Below are 25,876 nucleotides of genomic sequence, written 5' to 3' on the forward strand. Positions count from 1 at the left end.
ATGGCTGGGGAGAGAGGGAAGAACCGAGGAGTGAGAGCATATCTACGAACCGACCGGGCACAGCAGCAATGGACGGTATCCTCCCAAGGCTCTCCCTCTGCATGCAGCCTTGGCCGCGGGCTCACCATGCAGTGTAAGCATCCCTTGCGAGGACCCACCGAGACTGACGCCACTCTGAACAAGTGAAAGGCAGCTCCTACCACTATCCCCAGCCCAAAGGAAGATGGTTTTCACCTTGAAGCTAATGATCAAAAGTTCTTCACCTAATTTTGTGTCTATAACTTTGCATAAGCTTCTACTCCTGCAACCTGCATGGGCATACGGTGCTGCAAAATCTGTACCCACTCTCGTTCTAACACATTTTTGGATTCTTAGAACACAAATAATTTCAACAGATTGAAGTAGGGCTTCTTACTTTAAAAGCATGAATTGTTTGAAGAAATATTGAATTCTAGATTCTTCAGTAGCCAAAACAAAAAACAAAAAACAAACAAAAAAACCAACCCTGAAGTTCAAAAGGGTCACCCATTTGCTATGTGCTTTTTACCAAATTGTGGTACCTGTACTGAAGGTTTTTGTGCTCCTTGAAAAATGACTAACACTGTTCAAGAAAATGGTAGAGAAATTCTCATTTAGGGCTGATCAATGAGTTTGTTGAAAATAGGGTTGGTTGGCAGGAAGGTAGCTCCAAGTATGATGTTCTTCTTCAAAAGAAAAAATTGAAATCAGCTGTTTTTGCTTTTAACTTTAAATTAGCAATTATTAACATAAGTGCCCAAATAGAAAGCAAGGAGTTTTTCTTCAAAAATTATCATTCCCTCACAAAAATTTTAACTTGTGCTTAGTGTATGTAGTCTCTCATATTATTACTGTTCTCCAAATTATTTTATTATGAAAAACCAAGTCCTCTTCAGAGAAAACATGTTAACCTGAAAAGATTTCAATCAGTATTAGTTTTGAATGCTTATAGAGATCATTTCACAAACTGGAACTTTAAAAAAAAAAGAGGCAAAACATTTCTTCATTATACCAAGGTTGATGGCCTCACATTTGGAAAGATTATATATTTTTGTAAATAACTTAATTATCAATTCAAAAACTTTATAGGAAGTATTTAAATCATAGAGAACAAAATATGTACATATAGGATTCATTTTTAAAACAGAAATGTCCATTTAAAACAGAAATGTCTAGAATACTTGGATCTTGGGGTGAAATTTGCAGTGGCAACATTACATGCAGATGCAAAAAAGTTATATTCATCTAATACTCCAAAGGAGTGAAAATTATGTACTCTGGACAACTTGCAGATCACTTGAAAATGGCTCTAGTGGTCATGAAGACAGTGAGATCAAAGCTGCCCATAACCTGTTTAGATAAAACTATTCCCTAAATTGTGAAAAAGGCAATTTCTGAATTAACATTTTATCACCTAAAATGTGCATATTTAATGTACTTACTAAATGTTACATAGAAATACTTGACTATTTCACCTACATTCCTAAAAGTTTACACATTCAGTTGTCAAAAACAAACCATAAAACCCTTTTGGGGGGGGCTTTTTTATTGGAAAAATTAGCAATCACTTTTTAGTTGAACATATTCTCCTTATAACTAATAAGGGTTTTCATTAGAACACATTTAATTCAGTTTGAACAAATTAATTGATATACACAATGTTAAAGATATTTTTTCTTTTCCTCCAGGAATAAAAAAGTTGTGAACTGCTTATACCGAAAGCCTAATGCAATTTTTAGGCTGATTTGCTTTCCCTGGTCAGGAAGTGGCTTCGTTTACTTTACCAAATGGGGAGGAAAGATGCCTGATTCAGTGGAAGGTATGTTAACTTGCACCGCCATCTAGGAAATTTATAAGGTCAGTTGACACATACAAAGGAATCTGAAGCATGGTAAAGATTTTTCCATTTTAGAGGGTAAATAATAATGGTCATTCGAGATTGCATCCTAGCCCTGGCTAGTGTGGCTCAGTTGGTTGGAGGGTCATCTTGTAACCAAAAGGTTGTGGGTTCAGTTCCTGGCCAGGGCACACGCTTGGGTTGCAGGTTTGATCCTCGGGCAGAGTGTCAATCCGAGGTTCAGGCACATAGGAGAAGCAACAACCAAGGTTTCTCCTTCACATTGATTTTTCTCTTGCTCCCTTCCTCGCTCTCTAAAAGCAATAAAAAAAAGATGTCATGAGTGAGGATTTTTTTAAAAAGATTGCATTCTAATAATGTGACTTCAATATTTGTAAAATAAGAAATTCTGTTACCTTTATTTTGTTATGATTAAAGCTAGAAGAACTTTTTAGGAATGACATTCCTAACCCTGCGCATGTTTTTAATGTAATTATTGATGTGGTTAAATTGAATCTACCAACTTAAAATTGTTTTCAGTTTGTCCCATCTGTGATTTGTTCCATTTTCCATTTACTCCTTTCTTTTGAATGAATGTAACATTAAAAAACATTTTCTGTGTACCTCTTCTACTGCCTTATTAGCCATGTTGCTCTCTAATTGTTATAGTGGATGCTCCAGGATTCACAATATACATCTTTCCCTTATCACTGCCTATCTTCGAATAACATTATTCTTGGTTAAACTTATTCCTAATCATTTTATTGTTTTTGATGCTATTGTAAATGGAATTGTTTTCTTAATATCTACAGAAACAAAACCGATTTTTGTATGTTAGTTTTGTATCTTGCAATTTTACTGAATTTGTTAGTTCTAACTATTTTTTGGTGGATTCTTTAGGGTTGGAGTGTCATCTTGTAACCAAAAGGTTGTGGGTCATCCTCATCTTTTGATCCTCATCAGTAAATCATTTTATCTGCAAACAGAGACTTTTTTACTTCTTTTTTTCCTGATTTCAATGCCTTTTATTTCTTTATCCTGTCTAATTTCCCTGGCTAAGACTCCGGTACTGTGTTGAATAGAAGTGGTGAGAGGTGGCATCCCTGTCTTGTTCCTGATCTTAAAAGAAAACCTTTCAGCTTTTTACCATTGAGTATGATATTAGCTGTGGGCTTGTCATATATGGCCTTTATTATGTTGAAGTATGTTCCTTCCAGGTATACCTATTTTGTGGAGAGTATTTATCATGAAGTCACATGCTTTTTATTCATCTGTTGAGATGATCATACGATGTTTATCATTTATTCTGTTAAAGTGGTGTATGACCTTTACTGATTTGTGTATGTGGAACCATCCTTGCGACCCAGGGATAGGTCTCCCTTGATTCAGTGTATGATCCTTTTAACATGCTGGTTTATTTCATGTAACATTTAAGAACCTTAAAACGCACGCTTCCATTTTCACTCCCGTCCTTTTGCCATTGCCATGATACATTTTACTTTCACAGTAAACTTTTATTATTTTTTGCTTTGAATAGTTATATTTTAAATGTTTAAATGAGAAAAACATCTTTTATATTTATCCACATTTCTATAATTTTTAGCACTTTATTCCTTTGTATAGTCTGAGTTTCTATCTGGAATTATTTTCCTTCAGTCCAAAGGAAACATTTTTGTAGCAGTCTGCTGGCAAAAAATTCTCTCAGGAGACTGAAATTTTCTGCATTTTTGCAGATTATATATTTGAAAGGTATATAATCTGGATATGCAATTCTAGTTTGACATTTTTCATCGTTCAGAAGATGACATAACGTTGTTCCCTGACCTGCCTTATTTGCCAGAAGTCAGCGAATGTTGATTATCTTTATATGCAATTGTCTTCGTTTCTCCAGCCAATTTTAGTACCTTCTCTTTATTACTCAAAAAAAAAAAAAAAAGAAAAGAAAATTACTATGTGCCTGTTGAGTTTTTGAGGGGATCTGTGGATTTACAATTGTTATTAAATTTGGAAAAGTTTCCAGTCATTTTATCTTTGAATATGTCTTTTCTATAGCTCCCCTGTCTCAATTTCTTGGGTTCTGATTAAGCATATGCTATACTACTCGATTTTGTCCAACAGCACGCTGACACTCTCTTCATTTTTTTAAGCCGGTTCTTTCTGTGCTTCACTTTGAACCTGGAATTGCCTTGTCCTTCTAGGATCTTTCTTGTTGGTGGATGGTACACTTGAATTTTTTCTCACACCACTGAGAAACTCAATTAAACACCATTCTGCTTTTCAATAATTTTTTGTTTATATTGTCTTAATTTCTTGATATACCTAATTTAAGAATCAACCAAATGCTTTGAGGGAGAATGCACTTTACTTCTTTGTCTGAGATCAGGACCTCTTACTTTCTGACTGCTTTTGCAGCATCGCATTTACATTTTTCTCTCTAGCCCTGTGAGAATGCAAATAGCTCTGTTGGCTTCTTGGTTTCTTAGAAATAGCCTGGAGCCTAGAACTCTTGACCTGTGCCAAATATTGACACATTTCCATAATGAAAAAGAGGCTGAAGAATCTCGGTTCACCCCTCTAGAATTCTCTTCTCTCCAGGCAAGTCCTGGATGCCTCAGGAGTTTACAGATGCTTTCAAACAGATGTGTGTATGTCTGTGTGTGTCTGTGTGTCTTATTCAGCTTTCCATTTGTTCAGTGAGAGTGTTGTTCTGCTGTGAGCTACTTCTAAATAACCAAAAGTGAAAAGCTGGTCAATAGAATAATATAATAAACCAGAGTGTACCAACTACCTGCTTTTCAATGTTTCAATTTTAACATATCTGCTTCAATTTTTCTTTGTTTCTGATTAAATAAAGTCTCTAAGTTAAATAATTTTTTATTTTAAATACAATTTTTATTTATTTTTTATGTTTTCTCCATTTACTTTTTTTCATTTACAGTTGACATTAAATATTATTTTATATTAGTTTCAGGTGTACAACATAGCAGTTAGATAATCAGATACTTTACAGAGTGGTCCCCCTGGTAAGTCTAGTACCCACCCGGGAGCATACACAGTTATTGCCATTCCCTATATTCCTTATATTGCAATTCCCTATAGGGAATTGACTATATTCCCTATGCTGTACTTTACATCCCTGTGACTATTTTGTAACTACCAAATTGTAATGCTTAAGAAAATACAACTTTTAAAAACGGTTTTAGATTTACAGAAAAGTTGCAAAGACAGTACAGAGTCTTGTGTACCCCTCACCCAGTTTCCCCTATTGTTAACATCTTACATTGCTATGGTGCATTTGTCACAACTAAGATACCAACACTGGTACATGACTGTTAACTAAACTCCACAATCAATTCAGATTTCACTGCTATTTCCTGAATGCCCTTTTCTATCCCATTTAGGATACCACATTATTTAGTGCTCCTGTCTCCTTCGCCTTCTCTAATGGTTGGCAGTTTCTCAGACTCCTGTTTCTGATGCCTGACAATTTGAGTGGTACAGGTCAGGTGTTTTGTAGAATGTCTCTCCATTTGGATTTTCCTGATGTTTTTCTCATAGTTAGCCTAAGATGATGGGTTTTGGGGGAGGAAGACCACAGAGGTAGAAGTGCCATCCTCATGACGTTATGTCAGGGGTGGGTACTATTAACCCAACTTATCACAGGTGATGATAAACTTGATCATCTGGCTGAGTCATGTTTGCTAGGTTTCTCCACTGTTAGGTTACTTTTTCTTCCCTCCATATTCTGCTGTTCGGAAGCAAGTCACTCAACGATAAGGAGTTAACAACTGTAACTGAGCAACAATTTAAAAAAGTGGCAAAGAACAGCCTGTACACATAACCTTGCAAATATATGTGAGTTCATTAAATAAATTCATAAAAGTAAAACAAAAAAAAAGAGAGATAAGGAACTAAGCTCCATTATCCTGAGGAGGGAGTAGCCACATATATTATTTGGAGCTCCGTTGCAGATATTTCTAGGAAAAAACTTTGAAATTCTTATGTATCCTTTCTACTCCCATGCCCTTCTTTTCAGTTAGATGATTTGTGTAATGCAAGGCATTCCTTTGCTTACATTTTGCAGCTTAAATAGAATAATAAAACAAATGCGAGGTGGGTTCTTTGCCATTACAACACTGTGACTTGTCCAAAGTCACACTAGCCAGTTCTTAGAAGCTAGGAAATCTTATAAAATAGGATATTTATTTTTAGTCTTAGTAATTATAGTTTTCTTAATTGTAAAGTGAGATGTTTGGATGGAGCCCATTTCCCATGTTTCTACCAGCTCCAATATTCTCCAGTTTTCAGGAGCCAACAGCCTTCCTGGTTGGCTTATTTGAAAGTCAGCTCTAGAAATAGCACCTACAGTGGTATGTCCCAAAGTATATGAGGTGTATGAACAAAGCTCTGAACTACAATATCGGTTTTAGTGACAAAACAAATGCACCATAACCCCCCTTGCAAAGCCCAGGAAAAACATTAACATCCATGAAGAGAAAATTAGTTATAGAACATAGGCACAAATGGGTATGATGCCACTTAAAAAGAATGAGTCAAGTCTGCATGTGTAGATATGGAAAGTTTGTTACATAATTAAAAGAGGAAAAAAGCTAGTTGTAGAACAGTGTAATGGTATTCTCCCATTTGTGCAAATCCCTAAAGAGATGCACATACACATATACAGGTTAATACAATGAAGAATACGCAGATAAAGGTATGGAAAATACACAGAGACATGGCAGAACACACGCAACTGGTAACAGTGGTTTCCTTTGGGTGATGAAGTAGGATTGAGGAAGCAGAAACGTTTTCCCTTGTATTTAATGTAGTTTTACATTTGTCACATGCCTACTTTACTTGGAAATGGAAACACTCTTTTCTCTACTTCCACTCTAAAGAGGAAAGGAGGATTTTCTCCAGTCCCAGCTCTAGGCAGAGCTGTTTGAAAGTATTTTGGGAAAGGCGACTCCTTTGGTCAACGCCTTTTTGGTCAACGCTGTGCGTTTTCGCCGTCGGCGCAGCCACTCTCCCAGGCTTCCTTTTCTCAGCACCAATTGTACACCAGCCCCTGCATCCGGTGTCGTTCATAAGAAAGGTTGTTCTGTAGTTTCTTGTGGGGGGTTTTTTCAGTCTTTTCATATTTAAGTATAATTGTTATAGCTATTTTAGAAAAAAAAATTTGAACACTTTCCTTCTTTTTCTAAGCTCTGGAGAGTTTACATCGCATTATGTCCTGTGAACATTTAGATTTTCCTAGGCAATCATCTAGGCCTGGTCCCCTTTTTTTTCCTAATCCTCACCCAAGGACATGCTCATTCATTTTAGAGAAGGGGGAAGGGAGGGAGAGAAACATCAATGCGAGAAATACCAATAGGCTCCCTCTTGTACAGGGACTGAACTTGAACCTAGGCATGTGCCCTGACAGCGAATCAAACCTGGGACCTTTCTGTTTACGGGAAGACACTCCAACCTACTGAGCCACATTGGCCAGAGCTAGGCCTAGTGCTTTTATTGCAAGAATACATCAACAGCTTGTATTTCTTCTGTGAAAATTATCTATTTAAATTTTCTATTTTTCCTGCAGTCAATTCTGGTAAATTGTATGTTTTTAAGATACACAAGTTACATGTAAATTTCCAAATATACTACATAGGGTATTGCCATACAGTCTCCTTTGATTTTCAAAGGCTTCCTTGAGTTAAAGGGTTCCTTCCTCTTATTTTGTGTATTTTCACTTTCTCCTTTTTTTCTTAATTGAATTGTTATAGTGATTTGCTTATTTTGCTGAAATTTTGTCAAAGACCTGCAATTTTTATTAGTTGTACTATTTTCCTGCTTTCTACCACATTAATTTATTTTTAATATTTATTATTTCTTCCATGCTACTTTTTTCTATTTAATATTTTATTTTGCTACATTGTGAGTTGAGATATTGAATTCATTTTTCCTTTTTTTTCATTTTTGGCAGACTATGTAAGACTGAATTTTCCTTGGATCATTTCTTCTACTGTACTTCATTTTACTGTACTTCATTTTACTGTACTTCTGTGTATCTTCCATACCTTTATCTGTGTATTCTTCATTGTATTAATCTGTATATGTGTGTATGCATCTCTTTAGGAATTTACGCAAATGGGGGAATACCATAACACTGTTCTACAACTAGCTTTTTTCCTCACTTAATTACATAATAATTTTGACATAAAGTAAATATTTAAAGTCATTTAAAAATTCTTCAATGACTTAATTTTGTATTTCCCTTTTCACCTAAGACTTAACAGAGAATTTTTAAAAAGTTGGTTACAGGTGCTTTTATAAAAATATATTGTTTATATTTATGATTTTTAGTTTTATTGCTTTCAGAGACTAGTGTTTGTTTGTTTGCTTGTTTTTTTTTACTCTGTGGAACATATAGTGATTTACTGTGAGCCCTTAATACATGGTCAATTTTCATGAATGTTCCATGACAGCTGAAAAGGGCATTCTCTATTTCAGAGGGCAAAAGCCAATATACAGTACACTTATAAGGCCTACCTTATTGACATGTTTACTTTTCCTGTCTGCTTGACAGCATCTGAACTGAAGTCTCCTCTTTATAATTTATATTTCTTATTTTAAATTCTGAGATTTTTCTAAAATAAATAGATGATTTAATTCAACTTAAAACTAAAAACTTATTTTATTCAGTTTTTAAAGCTTACCATTAAGCAGAAATAAATGATGTCATGATATTTATATACTTAAAAGGAGAGGCAATTTCGAAATCAGCTACAACTTGAATGTGCTTTATATCCTATAGTTTTAGGATTATTATATTAAAACAGAAATCTATATTACAAGATGATAAGCACATTTATCAGGATAAAATGAGCTATTCTCTCATGGAACTACTTTTTCTACAAAACCAAAAATAGAATACCAAAACATTTAGCTAAGAAATGGCAGGACCATATAGGAGAGGGGAAGGGAGTAGGGAAGGGAGGCTTACAAATAGCCTGTTTCTTTTATAGCAACCCTTATATTCAATAAATGATATAATAATAATGATAACAAATATTTTAACTTGACTATTATAGGTCAGTCCTCTCAAGCATATGGTTCTTTAAGTACATCGCTTCATATTTTATTTTAGGGAAATTTGTGTGGATTATATTTTCAAAGAGTAGTTCTTTTTTGAATGTTATTATTTTGTTTAGCCTTCTTGAGAGTCTCCATTTATTGGAACTTTTTCTGCCTTTTATGATCATTAATTTCTTTTGGGATTTCCCCCCCCCTTTCCCTTTTCCTACCTCTTTTATTCCTGTCCTCTGTATCCACTTAAAAACTTTGTATCTATTGTCTTACAGACAGCTTTGTCTTAGTCATTTTTTAAATCATTTTGTCTTTTTATTACATTTTATTTCGGTATTCTGTCCGTTCTTTTTGCAATTGTTTATCTACTTCTACTCAGAATTTTAAATTTGTAAGATACAGAGTTCTTTTTTAAACAAAAATTATTTATTGTTTAAATTTTTTGTTTTTTTAAAATCATGTTTATTCTCTTACTCATGTTTATTCATGTTATTCTCTTATTCATGTTTAGTCTCAATTTTTCCCCCTTTGCCCCCCTCCACCCATCCCACCCCCAACCCCCCGCTCCCACAGTTAATTCCCACTCTGTTGTCCATGTCCAAGGGTCATCCATACATGTTCTTTGTCTAGTCCCTTCCCCTTCTTTCCACCATTGTCCTCCTTCCCCATCCCCTCTGGTCACTTTCAGTCTGCTCCATGTTCCCATACCTGTGGTTTATTTTGTTCGTTAGTTTATTTTGTTGAATAGATTCCACTTATTGGTGAGATCATATGGTATTTGTCTTTCACCCACTGGCTTATTTCATTTAGCATAATATTCTCCAGTTCCATCCATGTTGTTGCAAAAGGTAGGAGTTCCTTCTTTCTTTCTTTCTATTTCTTTTTAAGTGCAGATTGATTTTATTTACTTTTTAAATGTCAAGATCCATTATAAAATATTAAAAAATTTAAATCCATTAGACAGTGTCAGCAATTAAAACATGACACCCACACAGAAATAATCAAGTAGATCAATCAAAAAATGAACACTCTAGAAACAAACATATATATCTGTCTAACAATGTAATATATGATTAAATTGATATTTCAAATAAATGGGGAAAATAAGGCTTATTTAACAAATAAGGTGCATGGACCACTATTACTTGAAATAAACCAAATATAGAGCCTTATTTCACACACTATACTAAAAATATTCAGGTGAGTTAAAAATCAATATGTAGAATCTATGGAGTTTTAAGAGAAAATACAAAATAATAATGTTCTTACCCTGAAGTAAAATATTCAAACCCAGAAGCTATGAAGTAAAATATTGACAATATGACTATATTAAACATTTAAGACTATACAGTAATATACATATAAAAAAGTTAAAGGGCAAGTAATAGAATAGGAAAGTATTTGCAACACATCTGAAAAATTGTTCATAGACTTTTTGGGTTTTTTAGGGGAAAAAATCTATAAGCATTTAATCAAAAAATGGATAAAGAATATCAAAAAGTCATTTAAAGCTTTTTAAAACTAATAGAAATAGGCAAGTAATATACAAAAACAGGTTTAGTTTCAACAAATAATAAAGGAAGAATTAAAATACATCTTTGTCACAATCAGATTAATAAGTATTAAAAATATTGGTAATATCAAGTATTGGTGACTGTGAAAGGAACTGGGTATTCATGGACTCTTTTTCTTCGTCTTCTTAAAGCAGTCCCTTTAGCATATCTTGCAGTGCTGGTTTGGTGGAGGTGTATTCTTTCAGGCTTCTTTTGTCTGGGAAACTCTTTATTTTGCCTTCCATTTTAATTGAGAGCCTTGCTGGGTAGAGCAGTCTTGGTTGCAGGCCTTTGCCTTTCATTACTTGGAATATTTCTTGCCATTCTCTTTTGGCTTGTAGTGTTTCTGTTGAAAGTCAGCAGCTAGTTTACCAGAGCTCCATTATATGTAACTACCTGTTTCTCCTTTAGGATTCTCTGTTTGTCTTTATATTTGCCATTTTAATGATGATGTGTCTTGGAGTGGGCCTCAATGGGTTCCTCTTGAATGGGACCCTCTCTATTTCCTTGACTTGCATGACATTTTCTCTCCTCCCATTAGGGAAGTTTTAAATCATTCGTTTTTCAAACAGGTTCTCTATCCCTTGTTCCTTTTCTTCTCCTTTTGGTATCCATCCGTAGTATATGGATATTACTACATTTCAGGTTGTCCTGCATTTCCCTCAATGCCTCTTCATTCTTTTTGTCTTTTTTCATTTTCTTGCTCTTTCTGGGAACTTTTTTCTACCTTATCATCCAGCTTGTTGATTCATTCCTCTGCTTCATCTAGCTTGCTTTTGATTCCTTCTCCTATGTTCTTCAATTCAGAAATTGTATTCTTCATTTCCTCTTGCCTCTTATTGATATTTCTATGTCCCTTGTCATGCTGATAAAGTTTGTAGTAAATTCCTCATAGTTTCCCTATAGTTTTTGGTAATTCTTTCTGAGCTCACTGAGATCATTGAGCTTCCTTAGAACCATTGTTTTGAACTCAATATCTGATAGTTTACTTGTCTCTAATTCATTTAGTTTTCTTTCTGGGGATGCTTCCTTTCCCTTTGATTGGGGGGTGTTTCTTTGTCTTTCCATTATTTGTGAGACTCTTCCTTTTTCCTTCTGATTCTTAAGTTGATCTGTTTTGATTTCCTGACTTTGTGGTGTGAACTTCTATGGCAGAAGACCACTGTTTTTTCTTTATGGATCTGCCTCTGAGGATGTTAGCTGCTGACCCTGTCTGACCTTAGCAGTCTTTTAGAGACTTCCAGGAATCTACTGTCTGTGGCTGTCTCCTTCAGTTGTTAATCTAGTCACTCTGCACTCAGCAGTCAGACTTAGACATCACAGGGCTGGGTAGAGTCCCTCCTGGCAGCAGGGTTATTATGTCCTCTCATCTGCTGCTGCTCACAGGAGTGGTCTGCCTGAGCCAGATGGCTGCTTCCATATGGAGGAAGAGTCAGCACCAGGATCCCGTTGGCTACTCTCTTAGTTCTCTCCTCAAAGCCTCCTTCCCTAGTCTTTCCTCAGGAGTCTCTAGCCCACTCTGCCTCCACCTTTGCTGGAGACCAGGGTAAGTTGCTGCAAATAAAAATTTATGTGTTGGCCCTTTAAAAGGCTCTTTGCATCTCCAGCTGCCAGTCTTTGGCAGAGAGCAACCGTGCCACTTTTTGCAACTGGCTGTTACCCATGTTCCTTCTGGGCTCTGGTGCTGTAGGTTGATTTCCACTTACGGGTTAGACCTCACTCTTCTCAAGGGGATCCAACTGGATGTTTCAATATCCTTCTTGTTCTGCCACCCATAGGTGCCCCACCCACCTTCTCAAGTCTCTACCACAGTCCTTACCAGTTAGGTTGTGCTAAAGCTGATTCTTCTGTCTGTCTGAGGTGATAAGGCTCCTCTCTCACTATTGTTCAGTTGTTTGTTCCAGGTGATTTCTCTACAATTTAGTTGCAAGTCCAGATAGATCCTGGGAGGAGGTCAGTGTGACTCCCATTCACTCCTCCACCATCTTGATTTCTCTCCTGTGATAACTTTTAAGAGCTACACTCTTAGCAACTTTCAAGTAAAGAATACAGCACTGTTAACTCTAGTCACCATGCTGTACATTAAAACCCAAGAGTTATTATAATAATCAAAACAGTAAGGTATGGCATAAAAACAGACACATAAGCCAATGGAATAGAATCAAGAGCTCAGAAATAATATTATGCATATCTAGTCAACTAATATCTGACAAAGGAGACAAGAATATTCAATGGAGAAAAGATATTTTCTTCAATAAATGGTATTGGGGCAATTGGATATTTACATTTAAAAGAATGAAACTAGACTCCTATCTTACACTAACAAAAATCTACTTAAAATGGATTAAAAATGTAAATATAAAAAATGAAATCATAGACCTCTTAGAAGAAAATAGATAAAAAGGTCCTTGACATTGGTCTTGGTGATGATTTTTTTATGACACCTAAAGAACAGGGAACAAAAGCAAAATAAACAAGTGAGACTGTATCAAACTAAAAAAGCTTTTGCACAACAAGTGAAACCATCCACAAAATGAAAAAGCAACCTGCTGAATGAGAGAAAATATTTGTAAATACCACATCTGCTATGGGGTTAATATCCAAAATTTGTAAGGAACTCGTACAACTAAATAACAAAAAGTGAAAAAAACCCAAACAATCCAATTAAAAAATAGAAAAAGGAAAATAGTAAACAGAAGAAAGGAAAATACAAATCAAAACCACAATGAGCTATCACCTCACACATGTTAGAATGACCATGATCAAAAAGATGAGAGGTAACAAGTGTTGATGAAGGTGTGAAAAAAAGGGAACATATGTGCACTATTGATGGATTGTAAATTGGTACAGTAACTATGGAAAGCAGTATGAAGTTTCCTTAAAAAATTAACAGTAGAACTACTATATTCGAGTATGATCCTGCAATCCCACTTCTGGGCCTATAACTAAAGGGAATGAAGTTGCAACCTCAGATAGTTGCACTCCAGTGTTCATTGCAGCATTTCGTACAAACAGCAAAGTTATGGGAACAACCTAAGTGTACATTAACAGATAAGTGAATAAAGAAAACAGAATATTTTTCAACCATAAAAACACAATCTTGCCATCTGCAACAACATGGATGCACCTTGAGAGCATTATAGTAAGCAAAACACGACAAAGATAAAGACTATATGATCTCATTTAATACGGAGAATCTAAAAATCCACCTCCAGTACCACTGTGAGTTATTTTTCAGCTTCATTTTCCCCATATCACCAATATAATATAAATTTATGCTTCAAATTTGTATAAATGCAAGGCTTTGGTTAAAAAAATGTATAGGGGCTGACTTTCCCCCATTCACAGCCAAGGTAAACACAGAAAGTTGTCTCCCTTTGTTATTATGAAGATCTGTTTTTCCCCACAGTCTACTTTTCACTGAAAGGTTAGAGCTTAGAGGTTCTTGGCTTTATCTGGAGGACTCCGTTCTATGTCACCCTTAAAACCTGATGCTTTATTTTCCTGACATATGCAATAGGCCTCAGAGAAGCCATTCCATTAGCACAGCTTACTACCTGAATTTTTAGTTCTCTCTTTTTATTCTAGGCATTCCCTTTTACTTTGAGCTAAACTATGCATGTAATTATAGGTATACTTCATCTAGTAGTTCTAGGTATTTTGTAGTTGGAAAGTCTTTTTTTCAGATACTTAGTCTGTTATTTTTATGATATTGTTTTTTCTCAGTAAATTGTAAGTCTTTTATGTCACTAGAGTTGACCATTATTTGTCACCATTCATTTCTTTGAAATTATTCACATCATGTTAACATAAGCTCCTTTACAACATCACAGCATCTCACTCATTGTCCTCATGCAATCACTCATGTTTCTCAATCTTCAGCGCACTCCATCAGGCTTGCTGGAAGAGAAAGTTGATTTGATGAGCCTTTTGTCACTGACATCTACCAGATAGTTGATGAAACTGTTTCTGCTCTGCTGCCAGTCATCCAGGATAAACCATTTGCATTTTTTGGCCACAAGTATTTAAAATCCATTTTAAAAGGCATTTTTTCAATCACAAGTCCTTGGTTGATGTTGTTCTTTATGTCTGTGAGATGCATACCTTTTGTATTATACTGTTTCATCACAGCTTGAAGGAGTGATTGATTAAGTTTGATTATACCTGTTCTCAGACAAGAAAGTCAGATAGAAGGACATTGTGCAACAGAGGCCATAAAGAAGTAAATGCCAGGTGATGTCATGAATTGTGAAAATCCTGGGCTCCTTGTGGCATCTTCTCTTTCAAAAATAGTCCCAGGACGTTGAATAAGTATGACAAGTCACAACTCTTACAATTGGCCAGTTTTTATAGTAATTATACCTTTAGGCAAAAAGTCAGGACTTGAAAAACCAAGATGATATAAGTAGTAACTTATGTTCCACTTATTTTTAATTTTAAAAATTATATAAATAGGGACTAAATAGTAGTGGAAAATATATAATAAAGATTATATATTTTTGAAATATAAAATAAAATAAATTATATAAATAGTATGTGCTATGTTATATAATTTTAAGGTTACAACACAAACCCTGAAGTTTTGACTGCCTCTTAATCAGTTTGACCTAGGAGAAATTTCTTAGGTTTTTAAATTAGTTTCTTTCTCTGTAATGCTGGAATTATAATAGTTCCTTCTTGGGGGTATTCAATTAATAAAGATCATAAATTATTTGGTATGTGGTAAGGGCTCACTTAACTGTGGCTATGATATCATATAATATTTACAGATACTATCAGCCAAAAAATAAAAAGTACTCATTATCTTAGGAAGTATTTTAAAATTCCAGTGTGGCTCCATAGTATTTTTACATGTGTTTTATATCTTTTCCTGACTTTCTTTCACTTACTATTTCTCTGGAGGTCATTTTGCTTCGTGACTTGTTTTATCATCTCCCTTCATGGGCATAGAATTTCTTTTATATTTTTCTGTTATAAAAACACTTCAGTGAACATTTTTGTAGAAAATTTGGTATACATCTCATAAGTTTCTTAGAATAAATTTCTATAATTTAGGTTAAATGATGTGCCCGTTGTTACAGCTCTTGATATGTATTCCCAAATTACCTGCAATTTACACTTCATCAGCAATGAACATCTCTGGCAATATTGTCAATAAATATATTCAATGTCCACAGCAGTTCACAAACTTTTGGTCCCAGTACTGCTTTAACACTTTTAAAAAGCATTGAGGAACATTTTTTTCCAGTCAAGATGGTGGCACAGGTAAACATGGCTCACCTCATTGCACAACCACATCGAAATTACAGCTAAAATTAGAACAACCATCACTCAGAACCATCAGAAATTGAGTTGAATGGAAGTCTGACAACTACTGAATTAAAGAAACCCCATCCATTCAGACTGGTAGCAAGGGTAGAGATGTGGAACAGGCTGGTCCTACATTCATGTGGGGATATCTTGGTAATGAGGAGTCGCAGCCACACACCAGGTCCCCCAGCCCAGCGTTCCAGTTCCAGGAAGATAATTCCCCATAGCTTCTGGCTGCAAAAAAGTCAGGTGGGATTGTGAGGCTTCTGGCCAAGATAGAGGCATAGGTAGATACATTTCGACTCCTCACACAACCAAAAGAAGGATAACAACAAATCTAAAACACAAAGCAACCAGAACTGCCAGAAAACTGAACTGTATGAAAGTCCAACAACCAAGGAGTTAAAAAAGAAACATTCATCCAGACTGGTAGGATGGACAGAGATAAACAGTCAGGGTGGAGAGGACATGAGGCAAGGCAGCAGCTGGCAGACTGGGCAGTTCCACACTCTCATGCAGATAAAAACTAGAAGGGATAACTGGGAAGCAAGCAATCCTAGCCCAGGGTTCCATGCAACCCAGGGTTCCAGTGTGGGAAAATAAAGCCTCAGAACCTCTGGCTGTAAAATCCTTGTGAGGTTGCAGTGATGGAAGAAGCTGCCAGTCTCTTAAGAGAGTCCTTTAGAGGGGCCCATGGGGTCCTAGAGCATATACAAGCTCACACACCTGGGAATCAGCACCAGGAAGCACCTGTAAGGGCACCATTTGCTTGCAGGAAGAAGGGAAAGTGATTGAAAGTGGAATGAGAGTGGAGCAAGTGGTATTGTTCCCTCTCTGACCCCTCCTCATAACCCCTGGCTGTAAACACCTGTGTCAGTTGCAGTGATGAAAGAAACTGCCAGTGGGAAGAAACTGCCGATCCCACAGGAGAGTCTATTTGAGGGGCCTATGGGGTCCTAGAATGTATACTAGCCCACCCACTTGGGGAATCAGCACCAAGGCAGCACTGGAAGGGTGCCAGTTGCTTGAGGGTAGTGGAGGAAGTGACTGAAAGTGGGGCAAGAGCCAGGCAGGTGTCATTCTCCCTTCTCTGACCCCTCCCCCAAATACAGCACCACAATGCAGCAAAGCAAGTTGGCCTACCCTGGCAAATGCCTAAGGCTCCTCCCCTTACAATGTAACAGGTGCACTGACAGATTGAGGAGACAAAGAGATATGGACCAAATGAAAGAACAGATAAAAACTCCAGAGAAAGAATTAAGTGATGAGGAGATAGCCAACCTGCCAGATGCAGAGTTCAAAACACTGGTAACCAGGATGCTCAGAGAAATGATTGAGTACAGCCACAAAATATAGGAAGAAGTGAAGGCTATTCAAGGTGGAATAAAGAAAAATATACAGTGAAGGGAAGGAAGCCAGAACTCAAATCAATGATTTGGAACAAAAGGAAGAAATAAACATTCACCTAGAACATAAAGAAGAAACAAGGATTGTTTAAAAAATGAGGAGAGACTTAGGAACTTCTGGGACAACTTTAAACACACCAACATCCGAATCATAGAGGTGCCAGAAGAAGAAGAGGAAGAGCAAAATTGAAAACTTATTTGAAAAAATAATGAAAGAAAAATTCCCCAATTTGGGGAAGAAAATAGACATATAAGTCCAGGAAGCTTAGAGAGTCCCACACAAGTTGGACCCAAAGAGGACCAACCAAGACACATCATAATTAAAATGCCAAAGGCTAAAGATAAAGAGAGAATCTTAAAAGCAGCAAGAGAAAAGAAGTTGGTTTTCTACAGGGGAGTTCCTATAAGACTGTCAGCTGATTTCTCAAAAGAAAATGCAGCCTAGAAGGGATTGGCAAGAAATATTCAGTCATAAAAAGCAGAGTCCTACAGACAAGATTGCTCTACCCAGCAAAGCTATCATATAGAATAAAAGGGCAGATAAAGAGCTTCCCAGACAAGAAAAAGCTAAAGAGGCTCATCATCACCAAACCATTATTATATGAAATGTTATAGGGACTTATCTAAGACAAAGAAGAAGCTCAAAACTATGAACAATAAAATGGCAAAAAATACATGTCAACAATTGAATCTAAAAAACAAACTAAGCAAACAAGAAGGACAGAGACAGATCATGGATACAGAGAGCGTTTCGATGTTGTGAGATGGGAGGGGGGTGTCGGGGAATGGGTTAAGAGGTGAGAAGATTAAGAAGTACAAACAGGTAGTTACAGAATAGCCATGGGGATGTAAAGTACAGTATAGGACATGGAGTAGCCAAAGAACTTATACTCATGACCCATGATCATGAACGATGGTGTGAGGATTGCCTAAGGGAGGGGGGCCTGCTGGGGGTGGGGCAAAGGGGGGAAAATTGGAACAATTGTGTTAGCATAATCAATAAAATATAATTTGAAAAAAATGAAATGAAATGAAATAAAATGAAATGCCAAAGAAAGCATTGAGGGACTCATAGAACTTTGCTTATGTGTTATAATGTCAATATTTACTATATTAGGAATTAAACCTAAGGAATTTTAAATATTGTTCTTATCTTAAAATAATGTTAGTAAACCCATTATTTGTTGACATGAATAATATATTTTTAAGTAAAAGGCTGTATTTCCCCTCAAAAGTAGTGAGAAGCATGACATTGTTTTACACTTTTGTAAATCTGTTTAATATTTGGCTAAATAGAAGGCAGCTGGATTCTCAGTTCTGCTTTTGCATTCAAACTGTTGCAACATCCCATGTCACATAGCATCTGGAAAACTCCCCCATGGGCCCAGGAGAGAATAAGAGTAAAAAAGGCACATAACATTTTGATATTATCATGGAACTAGCTTTAAACTCATAAACCACCTAAAAAGGTCTCAGGAATTCCCAGGGGACCCCAGACCATATTATGAGGACTGCTAATATTATGAAGAAAAAGTGGTAGAGATCTGAAGAGAGAAAATGAACTTTAAATAAATTTCAAGACATTGTGGAAAGAAGTACTAAATCTTAGACTGAATTATGTAGGATGTCTTACAACACTTTAAAAAAAATCCTCACCCATGGACATACTTATTGATTTTAGAGAGAAGGGAAGGGAGGGAGAGCAGGAGAGAAACAATGATGTGAGAGAGAAACATTATATCTATTGGGCACCTGGAGCAGGGACCAACCCAGGATGTGCCCTGACCAGGAATCAAACCTGTGACCCTTCAGTTTACGGGGCAATGCTCCAACCAATTGAGCCACACTGGCCAGGGCTTAACACACTTTTTTGGCTAATATAAATCATCGACAGTATATCCTTTGTAAATACATTTATTATTCAGCTAACTTATGCTTTCCTTTGCCTATGTCATGATCATTGTTGTGTTTACGGTCCTTGTTCTTATTGACTTTCAATGGATTATCATGACTTTGTTGAACAGTTATTATCATGTTTTCTTTCCCAAATTTAGTTTGGGATCCTATATTGCTTTTGAGCCTGCACTACACCTAAAAGGAAAACCTAAGTTAGAACCGATGCATTTATTTTTGTCAAGTGTATGTGCTCCTCATGTAAATAATTTCTTTTTTTTTTTAGGGTGGGTGGTGAAGAGCCCCTGCTAATGGGGAGGGGGTTTGGAAATCACATTGTTATTTTCCTATCTGGTGACTTCTGGTCCAGCATGGGGACAATGGTGGGGATCCCATTCGCTAATGAAAAGACTCTCAAATCTCTTCCAATATCACCTTCCCTCTTCTCCGAAGTGCACCTTATCTGTTTCTTGGTCAGTGTCTGCAATGTCCCTGGTATCTTAAGCTCATATTTACCCAAAGTGTTCATTCTTTCATTCTGGGTCAGCTGGGAACTTAATCAACTTTCAGCCAAGTAACTGGACCAGAGCCAGGAAAAAAATATTTGACATCTCCAAATCAACTTTCCCGAACCACTCTCGCTTTCAATGTCAGTGCTGCTCTTCCTGCTGCACCCACTCCTGCCCCTTCCTCTCCCTTCTCGTCCAAAGAAAGACCCTGGTTGCCATTTTAGTGGCATTATGACAACATAATGACTAGTGTAGAAGACCTTTCTTCTCCCTGCTTTTAAAAAGAAGTAGATCTCCCCCTGAGACCTGTGGATAAGGAAGTCCACTTCTGAACCTTGACTTAAGGACATTTCCTTTAGATAGGGAGCTTTTCATTTAGGAACAAGCACAGTATATGAAATATTAGACTTACATTATTAAGGACACGTCTTGTCATCATGAAGACAAAGAATTGTCAGAAGAACAATTCCGCTCTCTCATTTTGAAGTTTGGAGGCACCCGCATGGATCTTCTTAATGACAAGGAATTTAGTGAACAATATATTTCCATTTTGAAGCCAGATGGGCACTTTTATTTAAATTACGTGTAAGTAACTGAGATAGGTAATTGTTTTTAGAAACAATTATATTATCTACAGAAAATGTAGATTGGCATTCTCTGAGGCTGTTTGTACAGGAAGACAGCATTCTAAGAGTTCGATTTCATTTCCTTTTGGGCCACCAGTGATATTTTTACTGACTTAGAATGGAGCCTGGGCACAAAAATTGTATTACTATAAGATAAAAAGAGCATATTTTTGTTTAAAATATGTGTGTACGTATGGTTCAACATACATTTTTATCATATAACAAATATTTGTTGAATTAATGCCAAAGCATTTTCATCTTAGAGGGTTCAGCAAGAGCAGATCCCTACATTTTGAATTGTGTGGAGGAAAGAATGGGTGGCTTTTTTGTGAATTTTGTTGCAGCCTCACTTAGCTCCATGGCATCTGACCATTGCTCTGCCTTGTGAGATGCGTGTACTGACACCTGATTCTTCTGGCAGAACCAAAGTCGTCATATTCTGTAAAGCTTCCCAATAAACTAAACCTAGCAATGGCTCTTCCTAGTCTAACGTTCCCATAGCAGTGACTGTAGGGCCAGCCTTTGGCCCTTAGTCACCATTAGAGTCTCTCATGCATTTGTCTGATTTTGCCTGGTGTGTTGCAACCATTCTAGACCAGACGGGTTCATGGGATGCATAGCGACAGAATATTCATGGAGCTGTTGGGATGTCTGACATGCCTTTATTCCAGGATGAACGATCCACGCATGCTGCAAGCTGCATTTCACATTGCATGCCACCTATCCCTCTGCATGGCACCCCGCGTGGGCCCTTGCATTCCCCCTGTGTGTCTATGTCTGCACACACACTGAGAAGCCCCTACCTCCTTAAGTACCAGAACGAACAAAGCTGGCAACAGACCAAACTGTTAAGTGACATAGCATGATTCTGTGCATGCAAGCCCACTTCATGTTATGGGAACCGTTTATCAGACCTCATCTCAAGGCCGTGAGACCCAGACTCAAGGCCATGAGAACATCGCTTTATCAGACCCCTTCAGGGTTGTGAGAAACTGCTTTCCTTGGTTACCCAGACACCTGGGTGAGGACGCCAGACCGCCTCCATTTACCCTCTACCTGGGCTTTGTCTCCTCCATGTACGTTCCAAGAAGGCAGATGCTTGGGCCTGTGTTTCTTTCCTTTTTTTTTTTTCCTATATTTTATTTCCTCCCCAAAAGCTGGAACAAGGCATGGGTCCACCACGGGCAGTGTGTGATAGGAAGTTTACACAAATAGCTACAAAAAGTAGAATGTACTTGAAGCACCTGGAAAACAGAGACAATCGTGCTCACCTACGACACGTCCCTCATTCATTGCCCATCTCGTCGATCGCTGAGTCTGCCAGCTGGGGGCCCAAGTGTATTCACCTCCTGTCATTTCTGTCCCAGCCATCTTTGCCCAAGTGTGATTCTGACGTGATAAGTTGTCTGTGCCGATGGCTTAGCAGAGTCAGAATCAGAGGAACACCAGTCTGGCATCACCCCCCAAAAAGGGAAAAGTAATTCAAGTCCCTGTGGTCATTCAATAAAGTGATACAGGCAAAAGCCTCACACAATGGTTAAACATGCTGTCTGTAGACTCTGCCTACCAGCATCAAAACCCTCTGCCTGGGACCTGCTAACTGGGAGATTCAGACCTAGTTTTTTGAACAATTTGTGTCTGAAGAAGGGATGAAAAAAACTCCCTCCAGGTGTTGTAGTGAGGGCTAAATGAGGTCATGTTGGCAACTAACCAATCACCACAATTTTTAAAAACAAAACACAAGCAACGCTTCACTATCAAAGGCTGTTCTTATGGCATTGTTAGCATCTGTTAGCAGAGCCTTGGGTGTTGATGGTGGGCGAAGTTCAGCAGCTGCCCAGCATAGAGACTGAAATAGAGAGGAGTTGTTCTGTGGCCGCCTGGAGGGCCCCGGGAAGGGCAGGGCGGGTGCAGCGGAGAGTGCGGCAGGACCTGGGGCACCTGGTGTCTGTGGGTGCAGGGCTTTGCGGTTTTGGATCAAGGCCCGGTCAATTCAAACCAAAAACAGTGGGTTTTGGTAGGCTTCATAGCGGGCTTCTCTAAGGGACACAAGAGGAGGAGGTTGTGCGAATCAGGAGAGATTGTTTATCCCGAGGTGTTGGGAGAGTTGTTTCAGGGACTTATCCGTATTTGTGACGCTGCTGCTGTCATTCCAGGACATGCACTCGCGGGAGCGCTAGTGTTAGTTCAAGCCACCCCGCAGGTGGTTTGGCCACACAGTGTGGATGCTGAGTTGACCATCGTCTACAGTAGCTTAGCTAAATTCTCAAGAGCTCTCAGAAGAAAACTCCCCAATATGAAAATAAAAGAGAAATCACTCACAGGGATGTTGCCTTCCTGCAATACAGGAAACCTTCTTAACACTCTCCCCCTCTCCCCAGTGAATCAGAATGCAATAGCCATAGCTATTGGCTTCCTCTCTCCGGATTCCAAATACTCTCCCCAAACACTGCTCTCTAGATTCTTCTCCCCTCTTCACTCCTGCTCCTCCCACGCTCTCAGCCTGTTCTCCCTCTGGTTGCTGTGGCTCTCAGTTGTTTCCAGTTTAAATCAAACCAGGCCACAGAGCCTATCTCTCAGTCCCGTCTGCTTTCATCACCACCAAGTCTTGGACCCTGGTGCCCAAAATGGAAACCTGTGACAGGTGGGAACGCTTGACCCTCCCGACTCACCCAGGCTGCCCTCCTCTCCTGCCCGGACGCTGCACTGTTCTTTAGTTCCTCGTGGAGCCCCGACTGTGTACATGGCAGGCTGTTGGACTCTCCCAGCGTGCCTGCCCACTCTCCCTGTGGTTGGTCTTATGAGGAAGTTCCTGCTCCTCCCCAAAAGTAGGAATTTTGGTATAGATGTGGGCCCAACGCCACTCCCACTCTTTCCCCAAGGGTAGAGGGTCAGTGCTTCCACCCCCTGTGGCCATGGGTCTTTGCCTGCAGGGGAGTCAAAGTGTCTAATGCCCCTCTTCCAGCTGCTCGAGGCTTTTGCTTAGTAGGAAATAAGGGCCTGGGCAGGAGCCAGGGTTTAGAGCCAATTTTATGGCCACAGCCAATTTCCTACTGCCCACCTGCCCCTCCGAAGGGGCTCTTTCTGGCCTCCTGCATTGTTCTCAGTCTTTCTTGTGAACCCCAGGAGGAGGCCCTTGGTAAAGAGCCTGCAAGCAACATGAATTCCACAGCACCCTCCACCTCTGCCCACCCTTGGTCTCCAGCACTTTGTTAACACGTTAGCTGATTTCTTCTTCCTCAAAGGCCCAGCAGACACACCTTCCTCCTGTGCTTTGCATGCGTGAGCCAGTCTGCAAGTCCCTCCTCTCCTTAGAGGTGCCTGACTCCTTGGAATTTGGTTTCTAGTTTGACTCGCAAACTCAGCTCCCTGATGAGTTGAGGAAAAGTTGTGATGTTGTAGTTTGCTGAGACTTCTCTCATCATCAGGCTGAGAATGGCACCCCTAGTTTTCTGCATTCTGGCAAGAGTGGGAATTCTGGCCTGGACTATTGAAAGAGCCACTGAGCCGGTCACAGGCCCTGTGTCTACTTCCAGCCCACTCCCCACATTATACCCAGAGGTATGACAATCAAGTTAGGTCCTGACACACTTGCCTTCGATGCTTTCAGTGGCTTCCTGTCATTCTCTGGATGACCAAAAGCCTTTATGGGGCCTAGACTTGGCCCTTGAGTCCTCTTTTCCGTTAATTGGTCCCAATTCCCCCTTTGCTCTCAGAAAGCCACTGGTTTGTGCTCATTCTCTTTCCTCTTCTCCTGCTGCCTCTCTCCCCTTCGCCAAGTTTTGTCCTATTTGTTCAGATCTCAGATTCAACTGTTTTTCTCCAGGGAGACTTTGCTTGATGCTACCCCACCCCCAACTGTCAAGCGTTCACAGGGCTCCCTGAACTCTAATTGCCTGATCATTTTATTCGTGTCTATCTCGCCAGCCAGTCTCTAAGTTGCAGGAGGAAAGAGGCAGTGCTTATCTACGGGCTCCTGGGAGCTAACAGCAGCAGCCAGCACCTAGCTCAATAAATGTGCATTGCTGTTGTGATTAAACTGAAAATGATTGTGAGTTAGTAGAGCTAACTCAGGGGACCTGCTTGTATGAACCTGCTTTTGTCCTGTTGGTTGCAACCTTCTCTGGACCAGAGAGACTGGTCGTTTCTAGGAATGGCAGTTAAAGGGACTAGTTGTAACCAGCTGCACCCTGATTTGGGCTGGGGGCCTAAGTGCCATCCGACTGCTACCTGTACTGTTCTAGAAGTTAGATGACCTTGGAAATTGGTCTGGACCGCAGACAGTCTCACTTATAGAAGAACCTCTGGTAAAAAAAAAAAAGTTTGGATTTCTGGAAACAGCAAAAAAGAATGAAGTTAGAATGCATCATTTTTCACTCAAGTGACTCTAGGAACAGGAAAAGATCCTAGGAAAAGTTACTTCCTCTTTTCTGTTTACAGTTTTAATGCATCATCTAAGGCTGTCCTGTGGCTTTACATGCTTTCTTGGATCTGAAGATACAGTAAAGGATGTGGAAGGTGAAATGTTTTAATTTTCAGTACTTTATTGAGATATTTGTTTAATAGTTTTTCAGCTAAAGTTCAATCAGAAGTTACTGCAATGAGTAGAAAATAGGTCCAAGTATTATCTAATGTAAATGGGGAGATGTTCATCATCATGTGCAAAATGAGAAAACACAGGTAATACTACTATATACTGAAAGGTCTTAAGGAAATAAAAAAAATACAGGACTTAGAGAACATGAGACCTTGAAAATAACTCTGCCCCTGATGTCAGATCTTTGAAAGCTAATATTTGGAAGTAAACCTTTTGTTGTTTTTCAGTAAGTATCATTTGTCATTAAGGTCATCATTTTGCTTAGTTTTAGCCTGGAAAGATTTAACCAGTGGAAGTTTTGAGATTCACGTGCATCCAGGAAATCACTTCCATCTCAAGGAATCTTCCAATGAAAACCTCATCAAGAACCACATAACCACGTGTCTGAAACTATAGACGTGTGCCTAATTTTAGATAATTTTCCTTTTGTTTCTAAAAAATTCAAAATGATTATAATGATACTCCTTTTTAATTTTTCGGAAATAGCTCATTCGTTTTATTCTGAAATTGGGAAGTTATACATTTGCTACTGCTAGGTGATTTGTTACATATAAATGTATTTCTCCACGGAGCATTTATGTCCCTGGGGAAGAAAGATAAGTGGGTCAAACATACTTCTGGAAGGGTTCTTTGTCTTTGTAGTAGAATCTCATTTGAGTCTCACTTGTGGGAAGTTTGTCAACAAAGCTCCTGCTTGGTAAATAATCTACTATTTCTCCCTTGAATTATTTTGACAGTGAAAATGACAGGGGAACATGCTTGAAATTAAATTATTGTTTCAGCTGCACACTGGGGCTCAAAGCTTGATCTAATCTTTTGAAATATAGGGTCATCCCATTTAATGAGAAAATGTAACCTACTGCCTGGTTAAAATGAGAAAATCCTAAACAATCATTGTCGTCTGTTCTGCTAAGTCTCCAGAGTGCCTGTAAGCCCCGGTCTTCTTCTGATAGGTCCCTCCCATACCAACTGCCCATAGACGCGGTTGGCCATGATGCTACACAGTCAGTGACTGCCTTGGGTCCAGGGGGTGTCCTCCCACGGACAACCAATCTA

At 38.4% G+C, this 25,876-nt stretch overlaps 1 protein-coding gene across 1 annotated transcript; it reads left to right on the plus strand.

Annotated features, from left to right (window-relative positions):
- Positions 1-25,216, plus strand: OLAH (oleoyl-ACP hydrolase). The gene is given in 8 exon segments (XM_054590964.1): positions 1-182; positions 1,707-1,837; positions 14,362-14,500; positions 19,250-19,334; positions 20,019-20,182; positions 23,157-23,362; positions 24,664-24,741; positions 25,092-25,216. Coding segments are annotated over 8 exon segments (1,110 nt in total).
- Positions 25,217-25,876: the final 660 nt, after the last annotated feature.

Source organism: Pteronotus mesoamericanus, unplaced genomic scaffold (assembly GCF_021234165.1).
Source record: "Pteronotus mesoamericanus isolate MK-2021 breed Mesoamerican mustached bat unplaced genomic scaffold, CSHL_Meso_final contig_130, whole genome shotgun sequence".
NCBI lineage: Eukaryota > Metazoa > Chordata > Mammalia > Chiroptera > Mormoopidae > Pteronotus > Pteronotus mesoamericanus.